The 21,527-nt window shown below is 31.6% G+C and overlaps 1 protein-coding gene across 1 annotated transcript in view; it reads left to right on the top strand.

The window, feature by feature from the left end:
* LOC143049476 (coadhesin-like) overlaps positions 1-21,527 on the top strand; it is a 50,090-nt gene that overhangs the window by 23,462 nt on the left and 5,101 nt on the right. The window contains exons 9-14 of the mRNA XM_076223093.1: positions 3,739-3,924; positions 11,158-11,328; positions 12,568-12,738; positions 14,204-14,374; positions 15,138-15,308; positions 17,693-17,860. Coding sequence (XP_076079208.1) covers positions 3,739-3,924; positions 11,158-11,328; positions 12,568-12,738; positions 14,204-14,374; positions 15,138-15,308; positions 17,693-17,860 — 1,038 coding nt within the window. The remainder of the gene's footprint in view (positions 1-3,738; positions 3,925-11,157; positions 11,329-12,567; positions 12,739-14,203; positions 14,375-15,137; positions 15,309-17,692; positions 17,861-21,527) is intronic.

Genomic DNA, 21,527 nt, shown 5'->3' with positions numbered 1-21,527 from the left:
TGTAGGTTTATTTTACTGTTGTCCTACCGTGCGTTGTTTTGATTGAAATGCTATCATGCCTTATCCTTTAAAAAAATGATCGATGCATGACTGATTTTATCCTTTAAAAAAGTTTTGATATCTGATAGAATAGAACAAGGAATCATTTGAAATTACCTAGCGACAAAGATTACCAGGCATGTGATTTGTGCATTTCAAACCTGTCCCTTTCATGTTTTTCATCTGGATATTATTGATGATTGTTACAGGCTTGTTTTATTGCACATGAGCAAATAAGACATTAGTTTGATTTTTCCTAAATGGTTTATTTATGAATACATGCATAATTTCTCACATAAAGAAGCGAAAAAATAAACCACTGTTGACCGAAAATAGGTATCCTACTTTTAACTAGTTTAATATAACGAACATAATTTAATTTTATGCCTACGAACAAAATCATAAGGTCATAACTTAATGAAGTCGCAGCTGGTAAAAATTCTGTATTTATAGACAAGTTTGGCAACGTTAAATGTCACAACCTTCCATTTTTATTGAAATTTTGAGCAGACACGTTGCATAAAACGGTCATCATGAAAAAGCTATTTCTGATTCATTTGATGTTCTTAATCTTTCAAACAGGTAAGAATAAGTAACATGAGAAGGCATAATATTTTGTTCGGATTGGTTTTCTTTTTTTCGTAAAAGCACGTTCAAAAGACAATAATTTCATTTGATGAAGGTAACATTTTCTTTGAAAAATTATGGTTAACGATTTAAAAATGTATTTTATTTTGTAAATTCTGTTATAAATATTGTTGCAGAATTGGTTAAACATGTCACGTAAAATTATAGAATTTTATATTTGAATAGATCCAGTACTACCGTGCAGTAGTAATCAAATAAGAACCTAAAATTGTGCTGAAGGGTCGTAATAATTCTAAAACTAATGTGATACTGCATTTTAATATTATGTGGACTGCAAAATTTTTAAAATAGGAATTTTGATATAGAAATTGTTAAGAAATCTACCCATAGTTATATATCCCTTACAAAAATGACAAAAATCACTAAATATGTTGCGTGAATCTATTAATTATTGGATGAGGCTTAGGAACGGGGAAAAGCGAGGCTCTCCCGAGGTTTTCCTCGTTTCGGGCCGAATCCTTATGTCAAGTCAGTACAGTATTATTGTCTTTATATTGCAATCTAGAAAAAACAAATTATTTTTTTTTATATTGTGTTATTGTTGTTCATTTGATCTAAATATTGCTAAGAATTCCCCCTTTAAAAGGTTTCTAAATGGGCGGGGAAACCTACAAAACAATGAAATGTTAATATGTTGAAACTTATCGATGGTGAACGAATTCATTTAGGTATGTACTAAAATATCAGCAATAAGCATAACACATAATGATTTATAGGTTTTAAGCAAAAACAATTTACAGGTGAAATATGTTTTTTCAACAATTGTAAAAGAAATAAGTTTGAGTCGTTCCACGCTTCGTTGTATAAATTGGAAACAAGGACAGGTTAAATTAGTTCCGGCAACTTCTATTTAAATATTCATGAGGAAAAGTGATATCGGTTCAGTGACTGTATATGACAAATAGTCAACGTTTGCCAACCAGGATAGTACCGTTTCTGTTATGATTCCACGACTTGGTGTAATGACCCATCGCGACAGAGTTTTGGAACATTTCGATTTTAATAATTTATTTTATAAGTACGAACCAAAAAGCAATGTTTACAATCAATAAATGAGTATTCAATAAATATCGAATACGATTGGTACGTGTGAAAGCCTCCTTCGGAAGCAGCTACATACGAATTAATAATTATATGATAATATTCTGAAAATAAAACGATAATCAAATTCGCTTATAACGTATATGAATTTCATGTGTGCGATTGGTTTTGTTTTATGTTATTTTTTGTAATGTAGATTTAAAAAAGATCACTTAAACGAATATGATTCTGTCTGGTTAGCATTAAACATTTTGTTTGTTCTAAGATAAAAAGTACATGTCCCTTAAACCTTCACAACTAAAAAGAAATGTGCGTGGTATATGCATAAGATACTGAACTAATCTAATTGAAAAATACAATGGTTTTGATTTATTTTCTGATGTTAATATTTGACTGAAATCATCATTCATAAGCTGGATGAATCGCTACCAGATAATTTGCAATTGTAATCACTATCACAAAAATCCTCCAATAATGGAACTATTGATTGATATCAAAAATAATTCTAATGAATCATTTCGGAATATTAGAAGTTACAGGTATCCTTCAATGCATAATTTATCTCACTTCTATACTAGAGAGGCGTAAGATACCAGAAGGACCTTGAAACTCATAAGTCGTAAATAAACTAGTTGTCGTTTGTTTATGTAATTTATACGTGTTTCGCGTTTCTCGTTTTTTATATAGATTAGACCGTTGGTTTTCCCGTTTGAATGGTTTTACACTTTTGATTTTGGGGCTCTTTATAGCTTGTTGTTCGGTGTGAGCCAATGCTCCGTGTTGAAGGCGATACATTGACCGATAATGGTTTACTTTTATAAATTGTTATTTGGGTGGAGAGTTGTCTCATTGGCACTCATACCACATCTTCCTATATCTATTGAAAACGCTAATGGTAAAAAAAAGACAAACAGACATACGATAGTACAAACACACACCATAGAAAACTAGAGACTGACATAAAACAAACCCCACAACAACTGGGGTAGATGTCAGATGCCCCTGAAGCTGATCCTGCTCCACATCTGGCACCCGTGTAGTTGCAAATGTTAGTTCAACATCGGTAATTAGTCTAATTCGCTAGGTCATATTTGTGATAGGAGACGGGATTCGTTTTGTATTTATATTTTCCATTCGTTTTTATTTGTTATTCAAACTAATCCTTGCCAGCTGTTAAATGATTTGTTGTATTAAATTTGTTCCTTAATAATCTGTAATATCTATCTATCATCAAAACAAGTGTGTCAACATTCATTTATCACGGGTTTCCCCTCACACTTGCGCTGTGCCAAGTTGAAACAAGAAATCCCATAGTAAGATCACTTCACACTGGAAAATATCGTCAAATTAGTGTTTGGGAAGTCAATAAAACATTTCTTTTTGAATTACAGTTTACGTTCACTTCTTTTATTCAAGTATGTAAAACATGTTCAACTTTTTTTTTGAAGTTTCATAAGACTTTGATAGAAATTATTTTTCATTGTCTCGTGAATATTAGGTTTGCCGTGTCGCAGTATACTTGAAAACTTAAGGTAAAACAATATGATTTGAAATATTAATTTCTAGCGAATTTGGGTAATTATCTTTATTCTCATCACCAAATACATAGGGTAAATATAACTCTGATGATATAACACATACATCATTCGATAAATCAATAATATTGTTTGTTGAAATGATTTGTTAAATGATGATCCAATGTACGGCTATTCGCGGGCATTACAAGATATGGTATTTATCCTGTTTACTCGGTTTTTTCGTAAGATCTGTGATGGATCAGTATATGAATAAACGCATCATAGATACCAGGATTAAATTTTGAATTAACGCCAGACACGCTTTTCTTCTACAAAGGATTCATCAGTGACGCTCGAATAAGACTGTTAAGTAATGTTTTGCTGTTCGTTTTTAAAAGAAATTCTAAGTTGAAATGTCAACAGGCAATATTGAATTATTTTGATTGCACCATAGGGTAATACATGTTCTTTTATTATCATGCAATGATATGTTCTTACCCCATTAAAGTAAATGGAAGTTGCTCAAAATGGACGTGCTGGACACATTGCTCTGTAACATGTGGTAGTGGTAGTCGGGAAAGACAGCGAACATGTCAAAACCCACCATTAGCTAAAATCGGACCAGATTGCAGTAAACCTACGTCAGAAAGCAAACGATGTATACTACATGATTGTCCAAGTAAGTATCTAAATGTATATCAAATGTTTTCAACCTTGTCTAAGTCATCAGACAAAGTGCAATTCGAGTATAAGTAATTTGTAACTGACTCTTATGTTCGTTTTTCGTTACGAGAAACAGCTGTCCCAGGTTGGGTAATATATAATTGCCTATATCCATGTAATTTGAACTTTGGTTGATTCTTTTCTCATTTTCAATCAAACCACAAATGTTTATTTAAACTCTTAAAACCAAGTTGAAAGTCACATTAATGTATAAGCCAATTTTATGACATACCAATGAAGTTATGCATATGATTTATGGTTGTAGGCCTTGGTAACACCAACATTTTCCTCTCGTTTAATTTTTCTTATATTTACATCATTGAAAAGGTAGGGGTCCATGCATCATCTGCCAAAGTCTTAGGGAAATTCACCGTTTCATTTTATGTTTAGGATATATTGAATATGACCAGTTTTGGGTACCCTAAAAAACGGCCGAAAACACTAGTAAGTAAAAATCATTGAGTGTTTTTGTACATGTTGTCATTAGAAATACCCCTGACTGTTAAGTTGCATAGAAGAAACATATTTTGAGGTAAATCTGAAACATCATAGTAATACAAATAGCATGAATGAATTGAAGTATAAACCAATGCTCCGTGTTGAAGACCGTAACTTGACCTGTAATGGTCATTTCATAAATTTTGACATAGATGGAGAGTTGTCTCATTGGCACCCATAGCACATCTTCCTGTATCTATTGAATATCTTACTGGTATATTGCGCCTTCTTATCGTGTACACTTCTTTTAGTGACTTCTGAAATGGATTAAATTTCATTGTTCTCTTATCGTTATATAGTTTTTTGTATTCTTAAAAAAAAATTGATAAACATTTACATTTGTCAATTTCTAATTAAATACAAAATAGGGTTTGTAAATAGAAAAACCTAAAATTGAGAGGACACGATTGGGACCAAAATACTTTTAAAACATCATATATCCAAAAACAATTTTTTTACGATACATTTGATTAATTATAAGGGTATCATTAATTTGCTAACACCAATTGAAGAGTCAGTATTAACTTTACAAATTGACCATTCCAGATCAGTTTAGGTCTAGGAATATTTTGAATACTCTAAATTGAACTTTCAGACTTAAAAGTTTGAAGACAGTCATTTTGGGTTGTCTTTTTAGAGCATATGTATTTCTACTATCCACGTACTCTTACAGACTAATTTTTGCAAAATAAAATGTTGAGATATATCACCAGTGCTATCTATAATATGAAGGTATCCAATTTTTAAAATTATGGTTCTATTTTCAAACTTAATCAGTTTGTTTCCCAAAATTTTCTTATTTCTATGAAGTTTATTTTTCTATTCGAGCCTTCGACTTTAGTCGAAAAAGCAAGACATAGCGATCCTACATTCTGTCGGCGGCGGCGTTCACAAATATTCACTCCGTGACAGAAGCTTGGTTATGATCATAAGATAGTATCAAGAAGTAAATTTTGTAAGATTAAAAATCCATTTACTTTTAAATGGACATAGATTTTCTGCCAGGAAACAAATTTGTGGTCAAAGTTTTCAAAATTTTGATAACTTTCTTGTACTGTTTTGGATTTGTATCAAACTTGGACAGAAGTATGTTTATCATTAAAAGCTAGTATCTAGAAGGACATTTTGTTAATTTTTTGTACCTGTGTATCTGTATTTTAATAACGTTTGGAATAAATAGAACTACTGGTAACCCTACATATTCTTTAACATCATTTACCAAGGACAAAATTTTACAAAATCACAAATCTGTCCTTCTCTCTTTTTGGTATCAACATCAAAGAAAACGAAGATAATTTACCATCATATACTGGATACCAAAACTACAAAAAAACTCCATATAAAGAAGATACATAGCTGGGTCATCAAAATGTTCGACTATACATCTTTCTAGAGTACTGACTACTATTCTTTCTACAGCTAAAGATGGGCTTCAAAAATATTGTGATGAGAATATTCTACCAGTGGTGTTAACCAGATGTGGATTCTCAAAAATTTGAAAGATCTACTGCTTAATCTTCGATCACAATCTTTGCAATTTTGCAGCAACATAAAGACTTGATTTTCTACGCTTTACACTACTATACCCCATGAACAGTTGAAAGATCGAAGTTATCATCTCATTAAACAGCTTTTACTATAAAAATGGGAATCGTAGATACAAATTTCTTATTTTGGGTTACAAAAATTCATATTTTGTGAAGAACCACACTGAATATACCAGAAAATATACTGAAGATGATATTATCAAAATGCTTGACTTTTTGATCGACAATATATTTGTTGAGTTTGGAGGATTTATATTTCAACAGACAGTCGGTATTCCAATGTGTACTTATTGTGCACGCCTACTGGCCGATTTGTTTTTGTACTCGTATGAAGCAGAATTCATTTAGATGTGTCACGGTACTTTTCTATCTCAAATTTATGTATTTAGTTTTAATGTTATAATTGTTATTCTCGTCGGATTTTGTTAAATGTCTTAACGTCTTTTCTGTTATATTTGTGTGTTATGGTAAAGATAATTTATCACACCCTTCATTTATTAGATTTAGTTCTACGAAATTAATACGATATAGTAGGTTTACTGTTTAATTCAGAAGAAACACCGACATAGCTAGGTAGTACAATTAATTATCTAATTACTACCACAATTAGATATTAATAAGTATTGTTATTTTGATTGTTATTAATTCTATGTTATTTTTAGAAATTCAAATGTGACGTCACTTTGTGTGTGTTTTAAGAATTTCAAATGTGACGTCACTTTGTGCGTTGAGGCTTTAGCTAACTCGGCTGTGTATTTTTATGTGCTGGATTAAGTTGTTTTATGTAATGTATCCGTTTTATTCTGTTGTTACTCCCCACTTCGGTTTTATCATGTATATCTATTATATAGTCATTTAATCAAATTTACAGTGCTCTTCGGCTGTGTACTTGTTTTGGCTTTCGAACTTTTTTCATCTGAGCGTCACTAGTTTGACGAAGTGCACATCTGGCGTATTGAGTTTTAAACATGTACCTTTTGTAAGTTATTATTCGTGTGTTTCTCTGCCCTACATGTTGTCTTTTTAATGTTATATTTAACATTGCCATAACAGCGAGAGGTTTGGCATACCACAAAACCAGGTTCAACCCACCATTTTTTTCTTAAATTGTCCCGTACCAAGTCAGGAAAATGGCCATTGTTATATTATAGTTCGTTTCTCTGTGTGTTACATTTTAATGTTGTGTTTCTGCTGTGTCGTTGTTCTCCCCTTATATTTAATGCGTTTCCTTCAGTTTTAGTTTGTAACCCGGATTTTTTTTTCTCTCAATCGATTTATGAGTTTCGAACAGCGGTATAACTGTTGCCTTTATTTACGTATAAATGGACTTAGTTTTCTTCCAGTTAACATTACATACAATCTGTCGTTAAAGTTTTAAAACATTTATTAGATTCATAAACTATCCTTGAACTTGGACAGAAGCTTCTATTAATCAAAAGACAGTATCAAGAGGTATATTTTTATTCCTTGTTTTCCTCTTTTTTGTTGAGCTTGCGATTAACATCAAAAGTAGGCGAGACACTAAGTTCCGCGGAATCCTTACGAATGTTTTCGTCTGTCCACCGCCTGAGACAGAAGGAAAAATTAATACCAGCTATAGTAAGATATTTTACCGGAATCAACTTCCAGTTTGAAATACCATTTCAGATGAATTTATTTACCCAAGATGCTTTCAAAGACATGAAGCAATTGTGTATATCAATCATTGGTAATCCATCTTATTCGTACTAATTAATCATCGCATTTCTTTTAACTTTATCTGGTTAACCATCCCAGATGTATTTGTAGCATTTACTCTCTATATCTTTTCTATATTTCTTTGGAACTGTACAGGTATTTGACAAAATGTTAAATCTGGTAAAACTGATATTTTTATAAAGAAAAGTATTTTCCGATGAAACTTGAATAAATTTTCCCCCAATGATATAACTTATAAATTTTCTCAATGTTTTTCTCCCAATATAATGTTTCACATTTTTCTCTACATAACCTAAAACATATTCAAAATGCTTTTAGTGGTTTATTTATCCAATTAATCCCGACTACATTGTCTTAATCTTTTTTTAGTTTTCCTATCCGTATAACCTCAGTTATATTTTTTTTTATTAAACATTAACCCAGAAAATGATAAAAGAAAAAAATTAATTTCGTTCATTGCAGCTTTGAATTCTTTCTTATTAATGAGAAATAAAGTCGTATCACCAGCTAGTTAAGAAATCTGAATGGTACGATTTTTATTACCTATGTTTAACTACGACCCTTTGATATCTCTGTTTTTTTCGATGTCGTAAATCCATGATCTCCACAGATAATTCAAAAGGAGCGCTGATAATTGACATCCTTGCCTTATTCTTTTTGAGTTTTGATAATTTCTTAAATCCATCCATTATTAATGACGCAAGTTTAAAACCCATATTATGCCCTCTTATAAAGCTTAATTGAAAGCTATATATGTTTTAAGACAGTATAAAATGGCATGCGCTACTTTTTTTTTCTCAATCAGATACCGGTGATGGTATGCATATGATTATATAAGACAGCCATTGTCATGGTTTCTTGTCTGGGACAGTCACATAAATGTTTGGCATACTTAATAGTCAACTACTATTTCTATATATCATTTAATCTAAATTAATTCTGGGTTTTGGTACCTATGTGTAAAAAACAAAATAAAACTAAACAATATCATTTATACATATAGTATTAAAGAATTCTAGTAGTTTGACAGTCATTAAAGTTCTTTATTTAATTTGAAATCATGCAATGCTTCACTTATATTTGGGGCTCAAATTCGTGAAAAATTTCCTTTATAACGTCTTTTAAATGCAAACATACACAATTGTGTGCAATTACTTGAATTGAGCTGCGTTGCAATGTATGAAAACGTAACAACCAAATGAATCTTTCTAGAAATTATCGATTTTATGTTTATCAATAGGAAGAGGTTTGTATAATACAGTTTGTCTTTAAGTTTTATCAATTTCGTTTTGAACCCTTGCATTGTCTGTTCGTTCTGAATTATGAGTTTGTATATCCCTTTGGATATTTAGCACCTAATCAAATTATTCTCGACTGAATTATGTGATAAACAAAATAAAAAGTAAAATTATTATAGGAAAGACAATACACCAATGTGTTTAGTGTATCTAGATAACTTTTGTATACATATAGACACATGTTTTCTTAAGGTAGATGGGGTGTCTAAATTATAATCCATAACTCTTTTAATAATTTGCCAAAATGTAGTTTACATCCTGCTTGTTTAAACACATTAATAAAAAGAATGGGTCACGGGACTTATTTTCACACTACAGGTTGTGCAAAATTGTCAGATTTTGTATATATTATGCATGGAAAACCTAATTTCCTGCCATAAAACGAAAACTACACCAACACTATAGAATTTTGAGATAAAATATGAAAAAATAGCTCCAATATTATGCTTTAAGGTAACAAAAACAAAAAGGGGGTCACCGGACTCGTTTTCTTGCTACAGAATAAAATGGGTAAATTCCTAACTCATTCTATTGTAAAATTAACACTATCTGAATTATCTGCCCTTGCATTTGAGTTGTCTCCCCTTATTTGTCAAAGTTGGAAAAAATTGAATCAAACAAAAGTATTCATTTTTTTGTAAACTACAACCAAAAATATGATAAAACATGGCATTTCCTATATTATATAAGAAAATTCTTACACATCAATTACTTAATAATCCTCAAATTTGCACATTTCATCAAAGATCAAGACCTTGTTTTCTGGTATTTCAAAATCCAAAATGGAGGAAGACACCCTATCTACCTTAACAGTGGTATTTGTCGTATAAATTCGATCAAGTGATTTATTAGGTCTTTCCACTTTTCTGTGGAAAGACCTATTGTTTTTCATCTGATTAATTTTTTTTTCTTCCGCCTAATTTTGTTCTTGCGATAAATAATTGTTTCGCAATATGTCGCTTAGATATTTGGTATATGATATCGAACAGTTTATGCGCTTTTAAAATTTACCCTGCGTAACCGAATACTTTTCTTTGTAGGAGTTATCTCCCCAAACACTGTTTTCCTTGTGTCCACAACTCCTTCGCAACCGTAAAAGATTACGACAAATTTATTTTATAAAATTGCTCGTTATATCCTTCATATGATTTGTCCAATTTCGACCGAAGCAATATGAACGTTCCATATGAGAGTTATTTCCCCATTTGTATCTGAAATTTTGGAATGTATTTAAAACTGGAACACCATAAGTGATAGAGACCTAGGATCTTTTGATTTGAGGTCCTTGGTCCAAAAAAATGAAAATTAGGTCAAGGTCAAAGGTCAAGGTCATATTCTTATTTTTGAATTAGGCTTATTTCCACTCATTTCCAGAAACCGTATAAGATATCGACAAATTATTTTGACTAAATTGATAGTTGTGACATGTCGTAACTTAATAATTTTGGTTGAAAGGGTGCCTAGACAATGAATGGGAGTTTTTGCCCCTATCATATCTAAAAACTATGTGTAAAGTGATATAACTTATTAACCATACATATTAGAGACCTAGGGTCTTTTGATTTGAGATCCTAAGTTTGTGACCTTGAAATTGAGGTCAAGGTCATAGGTTAATTTGACGTTCTAGATTTTGACCTTTGCTTTAAATTCATATCTATACATCATAAAGCCATATGAACTGACATTTAGACTGATTTTTAATATTTTAATATCAAAATAGATATTAACTGGTGGAAAGACCTTCAATTTTTCTCTGAACAATTGATTTTTAATATGTTGTTGTTGTTTTTTTTTTTTGTGCTGTTATTCGTTCCTTCATATTTATTCATATTCATTTTCTTAACATCAATGTGTTGAGTTTATATAGATAATTTTTATATAAACGCATGTTTTCTTACAATTGATATTTGTCGTATAAATCCACTCTTATGTGTCATCTGATTTATATGTGGTTGTCTTTTTCTTTTGTATATGTTTTTCGTTCGTTTATATTGATTCATATTGATTTTCACAACACCAATGTGTTGAGTGCATCTAGATAACTTCTATATAAACACATGTTTTCTTAGCATTGGTATCAGAAGAGAAATTAACTTCAATTTTAAGCAATTAGAGTATGTGACTTTATCTTTTCACTATGTTTTATAGTAGCTGGAAAGTGGGGAGGTTGGAGGGAATGGTCAAGTTGCTCTGTAAGCTGTGGTGGTGGTCACCAACAGCGAACAAGATCATGTGACAACCCAGCACCAGCTAACAACGGACCGGATTGTAGTGGCCCAGCCTCACAAGGTAGACAATGTGGAAAGAAACCCTGTCCAAGTAAGTAACCAATTTACATGCAGTATGGTCAGTCTTATTCATGTACTTACTTACTAGAATTATGTAAAAAAGCAAGACTTAAACATAATATTATCCTCGACTGAACAACATCTGATAAACAAAATAAAAAGTAAAATTATTATAGGAAAGACAACACACCAATGTGTTTAGTGTATCTAGATAACTTTTGTATACATATAGACACATGTTTTCTTAAGGTAGATGGGGTGTCTTAATTATAATCCATAACTCTTTTAATAATTTGCCAAAATGTAGTTTATATCCTGCTTGTTTAAGAACATTAATAAAAAGAATGGGTCACGGGACTTATTTTCACACTACAGGTTGTGCAAAATTGTCAGATTTTGTATATATTATGCATGGAAAACCCAATTTTCTGCCATAAAACGAAAACTACACCATAGAATTTTAAGATGAAGTATGAGAAAATAGCTCCAATATTATGCTTTTAGATAACAAAAAGAAAAAAGGAGGTCACCAGACTCGTTTTTTTGCTACAGAATAAAATGGGTAAATTCCTAACTCATTCTATTGTAAAATTAACACTATCTGAATTATCTGCCCTTGCATTTGAGTTGCCTCCCCTTATTTGGCAAAGTTGGAAAAAATTGAATCAAACAAAAGTATTCATTTTTTTGTAAACTACAACCAAAAATATGATAAAACATGGCATTTCCTATATTATAATGAAAATTCTTACACATAAACTACCTAATAATCTCCAAATTTGCACATTTCATCAAAGATCTAGACCTTGTTTTCTGGTATTTCAAAATCCAAAATGGAGGAAGACACCCTATCTACCTTAACAGTGGTATGTGTCGTATAAATTCGATCAAGTGATTTATATGATGTTTTTTTTTCTTTTGTGCTGTTATTCATTCGTTCATATTTATTCATATTCATTTTCTCAACATCAATGTGTTGAGTATATCTAGATAATTTCTATATGAACGCATGTTTTCTTACCATTGATAGTTGTCGTATAAATCCGCTCTTATGTGTCATCTGATTTATATGTGGTTGTCTTTTTCTTTTGTACTGTTATTTGTTCGTTCATATTGATTCATATTGATTTTCACAACAACAATGTGTTGATTGCATCTAGATAACTTCTATATAAACACATGTTTTCTTAGCATTGGTATCAGAAGAGAAATTAACTTCAATTTTAAGCAATTAGAGTATGTGACTTTATCTTTTCACTATGTTTTATAGTAGCTGGAAAGTGGGGAGGTTGGAGGGAATGGTCAAGGTGCTCTGTAAGCTGTGGTGGTGGTCACCAACAGCGAACAAGATCATGTGACAACCCAGCACCAGCTAACAACGGACCGGATTGTAGTGGCCCAGCCTCACAAGGTAGACAATGTGGAAAGAAACCCTGTCCAAGTAAGTATCCAATTTACATGTGGTATGGTCAGTATTATTCATGTACTTACTTACTAGTCTTATGTAAAATATGCAAAACTTGAACATAATATTGAGCACTCTTAAAATTACTTCGGCTTTTGACATTGAAATAATGTTTTCCTGATAGGCAAGTGTTTATGATATGCAACATATATTTAGTTATGTTTCAATGTTTGCATATCATAAACTAAATATATTATGTTATATATGTTCATTTAACAACACCCGTATTACCAATGTTATTTGAACTGATCGGGCGGAGCTTATGTTTTTATTTGCATAAGGACAGTCTATTTGAAGATGTGTGTGATAAAGATGATAGCCGTTATAATTATTGTTGATTTCTAATCACCTATAAATGTCACCAAACCGATATACAATTCAAGGAAAGAGGGACGAAAGATACCAAAGGGACAGTCAAACTCATAAATCTAAAACAAATTGACAACGCCAGGGCTAAAAGTGAAAAAGACAAACAAACAACAGCACACACGACACAACATAGAAAACTAAAGAATAAACAACACGAACCCCACCAAAAAACAAGGGATGATCTCAGGTGCTCCGGAAGGGTAAGCAGATCCTGCTCCACATGCGGCACCCGTCGTGTTGCTTATATGATAACAAATCCGGTAAATAGTCTTATTCGGTAGGTCACATTCATGATAGGGAAGGGGATTGTAGTTACAACGTAAGGCAACTGAGTGTATTACGTAATATGCTTTGTGACGAATAACTGAACACTTCAATAAAGTCATATGAAACCTCAAATTAAAAAAAAATATGCATAAAGCAAAATTGATTGTTTTCATTATTAAAGTTATGTACATATACTTTTGTCTGAAGAAAATTCTTTAATTTGTCCACATTTAGAAGAAGTTTACTTTTCTAAATTGCTTTCTTCCAGGAAGCAATTCGCCAACATATTTTCCGTCTGCAAAGTGACCTTAGCGTGACCCTGCTCGTAAAACTCCGGTGATCGCAATACGCATGGATCTGTCACTAAAATAAACTAATATCTGATTGTACATGTTATACATGTGCTCAATTGCCATGCTTATTTGTTGATGGTTTACTATAAGGGGACAATCGGTAAACTACGATTTCAAAACACGACAACTAATGAGCGGCCATATTTTCATAACAGACAAAGAGAAAAAGAAATTGATAACAATATGTTTGCGTAAAAAGTGATCAATTCGTACACAAAAGACTAAGTTTATAATATATATATGCATTGGTTCAAAAATTGGACAAACATTATTTTTCACCAGTCACTCGTTCCATATGAGTTTATCCCGAAACAACTGTATATAGATGGACTGGTTTTAAATATGCGAACCGATTAAACCCCGTCCAGTTTAGTGAAATAAATCAAGTAATAGTTAACTTCAATTTTAAGCAATTAGAGTATGCGACTTTATCTTTTCACTATGTTTTATAGTAGCGGGAAAGTGGGGAAGTTGGAAGGACTGGTCAATGTGCTCTGTAAGCTGTGGTGGTGGTCACCAAACAAGAGTAAGATCATGTGATAACCCAGCACCAGCTAACAACGGACCGGATTGTAGTGGCCCTGGCTTACAAGGTAGACAATGTGGAAAGAAACCCTGTCCAAGTAAGTATCCAATTTACATGCGGTGTGGTCAGTCTTATTCATGTACTTACTTACTAGCCCTATGTAAAATATGCAAAACTTCAACATAATATTGAACACTCTTAAAATTATTTCGGCTTTTGACATTGAAATAATGTTTTCCTGATAGGCAAGTGTTTATGATATGCAACATATATTTAGTTATGTTTCAATGTTTGCATATCATTATGGTATATATGTTCATTTAACAACACCCGTATTACAATGTTATTTCAACTGATCGGGCGGAGCTTATGTTTTTATTTGCATAAGGACAGTCTATTTGAAGATGTGTGATAAGGATGATTGCTGTTATAATACTAATTGAATTCGTATCACTAATTAGTGTCACCAAACGCATATACAAAAGAATTAAGTGAATGATAGGGGATTAACTGGACACTTCATTGGTGAGTTTATCCCAAAACTCATATCTATAGATGGACTGGTCTTAAATGAGCGAACTTCTTAAACTCAGCCCAGTCAAATAAATCTATCAATAGAAGAGTAGCTGGAGAAGTCATAAATTGTATAGATTTCGCACTATCTGTTATATTGTTAGAATGTAAAAAGTATCGACATTTTAAAATCTTGTCATTTTATTTAAACTTCAAAAAATTGCAGTTAAAAAAGGTTACACAATAAGAATTTGTAAAGGAGAAGCATGATGAAATTTACCTTTAACAAAGGAGTAGGCAACCTCAATTTGAGCAATACGTGTCAGGAACTGTATCATATATTGTAGTAGCTGGCATGTGGGGAAGTTGGACGAAATGGACAATATGTCCTGTTACCTGTGGTGGTGGTATACAAGTGAGAACAAGGTCATGTGATAGCCCATCACCAGATAACGACGGACCGGATTGTATTGGCTCTAGTACAGAAAGTAAACAATGTGCAGCATCTGTTTGTCCAAGTAGGTATACAATTCATATATATAACATTTTTTCGGTCTTGTTCGTCCACATGTACTAATCATTATTTCAAATATCTTGCTTGATTCCAGAAACGATTGAAAAGCATTCTAATGCTCAAAAAAACAACAATATAACTATCACTTCAGTCTTGCTGCAAACTTTAATAACAGATTGATATTAATCCCTAGGCAGAACAAAATTTAAAAACAAAATTACCTAACATCTTTTATCAAGTTCTCTATCATTAATAAAGGTTATTTAAATGATTATTAAATTACTTTAACCATCTGCTTTAATATTATCGAACAGCTTAAGGTACAATTCTTATCCCAGTATATATATTAGATCAAACAACAAAAAGGTAAATGCCTGTAGTTATGAACTAGTACTGAACGACCGGTTAGGCGTAATAATATCGACACAAAGGCGTCTGAATCGTTCCCGACAAAAAAGAAATACAAAATAAGGTTTTTGTCTTTTATACATAAAGGCAACAGTAGTATACCGCTGTTCGAAATTCATAAATCAATTGAGAAAAAAACATATCCGAGTTAAAAGCTAAAACAGAGGAAAACATATCAATTAAAGAAGATGGCACAACTCCCGTTTTTATGGCAATGTTACATATAACATTAAAATGACAACATTACCTGACAGAAGTACCATCCAAATAAATGGGAGAACATATAGGACAAAGAAACACACGAATATTAGCTAACAAAAGGTACCACGTTTAGAAAAATTTAATACGTCAGACGCGTGTTTCGACCACACAAGACTAACCAGTGACGCTCAGATAAAAAAAGTTCGAAAGCCAAAACAAGTACAAAGTTGATGAGCATTGAGGACCAACAATTCCAGAAAGTCGTGCCTTAAACGGCTAGGGTTTTCTGCCTGGGATAAAAACATCCTTATTATTTAGAATAATTCGTACTTTTGCATACAGTAAATTTATAAAAATGACTATATATTAGATATACATGATAACACCGAAGACGTGACTAACTACATAATAAAAACGGATACATAAAACAACCTAAACCAGCACATAAAAATTCACAGCCGATTTAGCCAAAGAGGTCAACGCACAAAGTAACGTCACATTTGAATTTCTAAAATTTTTCCAAAAATAGGATAGAATTAGGATAGAATTCAAGATTAGGTTTGTAATATTGATACAACATTTATTGATAATAATGAAAATTACAATAATAACTAATATAAAATTGTGATAGTAACTAGATAATTATTTTTTATCTAGCTATGTCGGTGTTTCGTCTAACACAAACTGTAAACGAAATATATCATATAGGTTTAGTTGACCCACACTAAAATCTAATAAATGAACTGGGCGATTAATTATCTTTACCATAACACACGAATACAACAGAAAAATAATAAGATTTACAACTACAAACGATAAGACATTTGACAAAATCTGATGAGAATAACAAATATAACACCCAAACTAAATACATGAATTTTGGATAGAAAAGTACCGTGACACGTCTTATAGCAATGCGAATTCACACTCAGCACAACAGTCACAATCGGGAATTTGTCAAGTTCTGAACTTAAAAGATCAGACAACATAATTGTTATCTAATAGTTCGTTTCTATGTATGTTGCATTGTTGTTTGTTTTCTGTTGCACTTCAGTGTTCTGTTGTTTCGTTGTTCTTCTCTTATATTTAATGTGTTTTTCTCGGTTTTAGTTTGTAACCCGGATTTGTTGTTTTCTCTCATTCGATTTATGACTTTTGAAAAGCAATATACTACTGTTGTCTTTCTTTTATTATGAACACAAATTACTTAAGTAATAAGAGTAGGCGGAGAACACCTAATGATGTATTTTTCTGAACCTTCTATTATCTTTCAGTATATAACAGTTTGGAAAGTTTGAATTTGTTTATTTTAAAACCTTTACAAATTGAAAACAAAGAAGATTTTCAATGGAGAAATATGATGAAAGTTGTCTTTTTAAGAAAATGAGGAACCCTCATTTTTAGTAAAAAAACAGCATGCAACTATTCTATCTTTCTATATATATAGATAAAAGAAGATGTGGTATTAGTGCCAATGAAAAAATTCTCCATCAAAGTCACAATTTGTAAAAGTTAACCATTAAAGTTAAACTACAATCTTCAACACGGCACATTGGCTCACACGGAGCAGCAGGCCTTAAAGGGCAACAAAAGGAAAACAACTCCCTTATCTACATAAATAAAGGCAACAGTAGTATACCGCTGTTTGGAACTCATAAATCGATAAAAAATAAAAAAAAATACCGGGTTACAAACTAAACGAGAAACACTTATGAACCACTTCAACAAATGACAACTACTGAACATCAGATTCCTGACTGTGGACTTCATGTTTTGCAGTAAATGGTCATTGGGGAGAATGGGGTGGTTGGTCTAGTTGCTCTGGAACCTGTGGAAGTGGAATGCGTACTCGAACGAGAAGATGTAATAACCCAGCACCAGCTAACAACGGTTTTACTTGCAATGGCAAGAGAATAGACACAGAAAGTTGTGAACCTAGTGGGTGTTGTAAGTATATAAATCTAAATCAAACTGATTAGGTCTTTTTAGCTCACCTGGCCTAAAAGGTCAAGTGAGCTTTTCTAATCACTTGGCGTCCGTCGTCCGTCGTCGTTAACTTTTACAAAAATCTTCTCCTCTGAAACTACTGTGCCAAATTAAACCAAACTTGGCCACAATCATCATTGGGGTATGTAGTTTTAAAATGTGTCCGGAGACCCGGCCAACTAACCAAGATGACCGAAACGTCTAAAAATAGAACATAGGGGTAAAATGCAGTTTTTGGCTTATAACTAAAAAACCAAAGCATTTAGAGCAAATCTGACAGGAGGTAAAATTGTTAATCAGGTCAAGATCTATCTGCCCTGAAATTTTCAGATGAATCGAACAACCTGTTGTTGGGTTGCTGCCCCTGAATTTTTTGGAAATTTTGCTGTTTTTGGTTATCTTGAACATTATTATAGATAGAGATAAACTGTAAACAGCAATAATGTTCAGCAAATTAAGATTTACAAATAAGTCAACATAACCGAAATGGTCAATTGACCCCTTTAGGAGTTATTGCCCTTTATAGTCAATTTTTAACCATTTTTCGTAAATCTTAGTAATCTTTTACAAAAATCTTCTCCTCTGAAACTATTGGGCCAAATTAATCCAAACTTGGCCACAATCATCGTTGGGGTATCTAGTTTAATAAATGTGTCCGGTAACTCGGCCTATCAACCAAGATGGCCGCTACGGCTAAAAATTGGACATAGGGGTAAAATGCAGTTTTTGGGTTATAACTCAAACCAAAGCATTTAGAGCAAATCTGACATGGTGTAAAATTGTTAATCAGGTCAAGATCTATCTGCCCAGAAATTTAAAGACCAATCGGACAACCCTTTGTTGGGTTGCTGCCCCTGAATTGGTAATTTTAAGGACATTTTGCTGTTTTTGGTTATTATCTTGAATATATTTACAGATAGAGATAAACTGTAAACAGCAATAACGTACAGCAAAGTAAGAACTTAAAAGAAGTCAACATGACCAAAATGGTCAATTGACCCCCTAAGGAGTTATTGTCCTTCATATAGTCATTTGTTAACAATTTTCACAAAATTTGTAAAATTTTAATAACATTTTCCACTGTATCTACTGGGCCAAGTTCATTATAGATAGAGATAATTGTAAGCAGCAAGTATGTTCAGTAAGTAAGATCTACAAACACATCACCATCACCAAACCACAATTTTGTCTTTAATCCATCTGTATCCTTTGTTTAATATTCACATAGACCAAGGTGAGCGACACAGGCTCTTTAGAGCCTCTAGTTTCAAGAAGTAAGTTGTTTCATAGACGAAAGATAAACAGCATAATATCACTAGTATCTACAGAAAGTAAAATATCTAAAATTGTTTTTGGCATAGAAATAAATTGTTTTCGTATATGTACTATTGTAATCAATGTTTTTTTTTTTAACTTTGTAAGACCTTTACTCAGTCCATTTTCGCTTAATGATCAACGGAAAATTTTTAACGCATGTTTAATATAAGTAGAAAAAAGTAAGGTTTTATATAGAAAGAACAGACAAAAGTCAAACATATAGATGTTGCATGTGTTAATATTAGCTGATCACGTACAACAATGTTATGTAATATTCTTTAACACAGTGCCATAGCTGTAAGTTAAAATTATCGAGGTTACTACACATTGATATTGTAAAATATTATCCACAAGCTACAATGTGAATCTTCTTGACGATTGCGCGCAGCGAACAAGCAAAAAAGCTTCACATTGGATTGAGTTGCTGATATATTACGTTCTCTACACTAAAAAATCCGATTATATGTGTATCGGTCTACATGTATTACTATTTTTTCCCCAAAACCCTAAGGCAGTTGATGAAAGCAAGCTTTTTTTATATATATCTTAGGTAATAAATCAGTCATCCCGACAAAACTTGTTATTTTTTTTATTATTTTAACGATAACAAATGTTTTTTATTCAATTATTTCCTGATATATAAATACCTAAGTAGCATAGGTTGCATACTTAGGGACCCCTGTATTTTAACAGCATCACTGGACGAGGGAAAAATCAAATGAGTTTAAACTTCCCATAGTTTTACATAACTATATTTATAAAAATAACCAATACAATTGATTTTACCTGATACGTATCACTGACACTATAAGACATGATAATTATCGTATATTCGGTACACTGACTTACATTATACATGTGTTGATTAAAGCGTGAAAACTATATATTTGATTGAGAGAAAAAAAAATGTTATAGTTAGAATTGGAAATTATTGACTAAATGTGAATGAACAAAAATTAAAATCATTCTGTGACTTACACATGGATAATAAAAATATAAAGCACATGTGGTGAATACTAATGTATTGAGAAACGTGATATATGTAATTTACTAATATAAATATTAATATGCACAGACATGAATTCAAATATCGATTAATGTACAAATCTTTCTTTCTGTAAAAAAAAACAAACATATTGTTCCCTACGTTCTTCCTAAGATATAGTAATATTATTACATAAGGAATCAAACACGCCTTTAGTTTAGAGCAGTTGGACCAAGTATATTAACCTACATTTTTTCGATAAAGAGTTCAATTTTTCATCTCATATATATTTTATATCTGAACGTTGAAAGAGCAGTTTTAGTTCATTTTTCATATTTGCAATTCAACAAATCCGGTATAGACTGCAAACTCAGTTTATTTTTTTTTCAAATTTGCATTTATTACGTATTTTCCAAATATCCCATTTAAAATATTGTAGTGTTGCGTTAACAATTATATTATTTGAATTATGTAAACAGATTCCTAAGAGAATATCTTTTTCAACGAGTGCATCGTTATTTATTAAGTTAGAAAATTGTAAATTTCTGATAACTGTTTCTATCAATGGTTTAACATTGTTACATTGATAAAATAAATGCTCACGAGTTTCAATATTATTATTTTCATCACATAAGTGATATTTTCCATTTGACATATGCATTATTTGCAGTCTGTTTTCGGTATAAAATCCTATGTATACATTTCCATTAAAATTCTTTAACTTTTCTATTAATATCCAGTTTACTGAGATTTAGCAAAAAAAATTCCCAATTTATGTACTCGCTATACAAATTTTCCCATTTTGTTTGACATTTAGGGGTCTCAGTTATGTTTAAGTTTAGCTAAAGATATTTTAACGTTAAATCTTTTTTTTTTATGATTTTATTATCTGGATTTATAAATTCAAAGTTTTCAGAAATTTTGATTTTGTTGTTATTTAAAGTGCGTTGAAAAACGGTTTTTTTAACACCTGTATAAAAGTTAGCGGTACGGAACTTTTAATTCGTGAATATTCCGAAATACAATTACGTTGATCAATAAGTTGTTGATATATTTCACTGCACGATTTAAAATCATTGGTATTATCATCCCATAGATCACCAATAGTTTTTATTACACTTTTTGAAAAAAAAAGAATAAAATAAAGATTTCTTTGAAATAAAATATTTGAGTTTCCAAATAAAGGTTGTTTCTTTACTTCCATTTTATTAGATATACCCTGTGTGATATTTGTCAATTTTGACCACGATTGTAAAGCGCTTTTGTAATAATGTGGTAGGTTTTTTATCCCAAGACCTGAAAGGTCTGAACATCTACACAGAAAAA

Source organism: Mytilus galloprovincialis, chromosome 10 (genome assembly GCF_965363235.1).
Source record: "Mytilus galloprovincialis chromosome 10, xbMytGall1.hap1.1, whole genome shotgun sequence".
NCBI classification, from domain to species: domain Eukaryota; kingdom Metazoa; phylum Mollusca; class Bivalvia; order Mytilida; family Mytilidae; genus Mytilus; species Mytilus galloprovincialis.
Note: the sequence above shows the minus strand (reverse complement) of the source record. Positions and strands in the feature narration are given on the sequence as shown.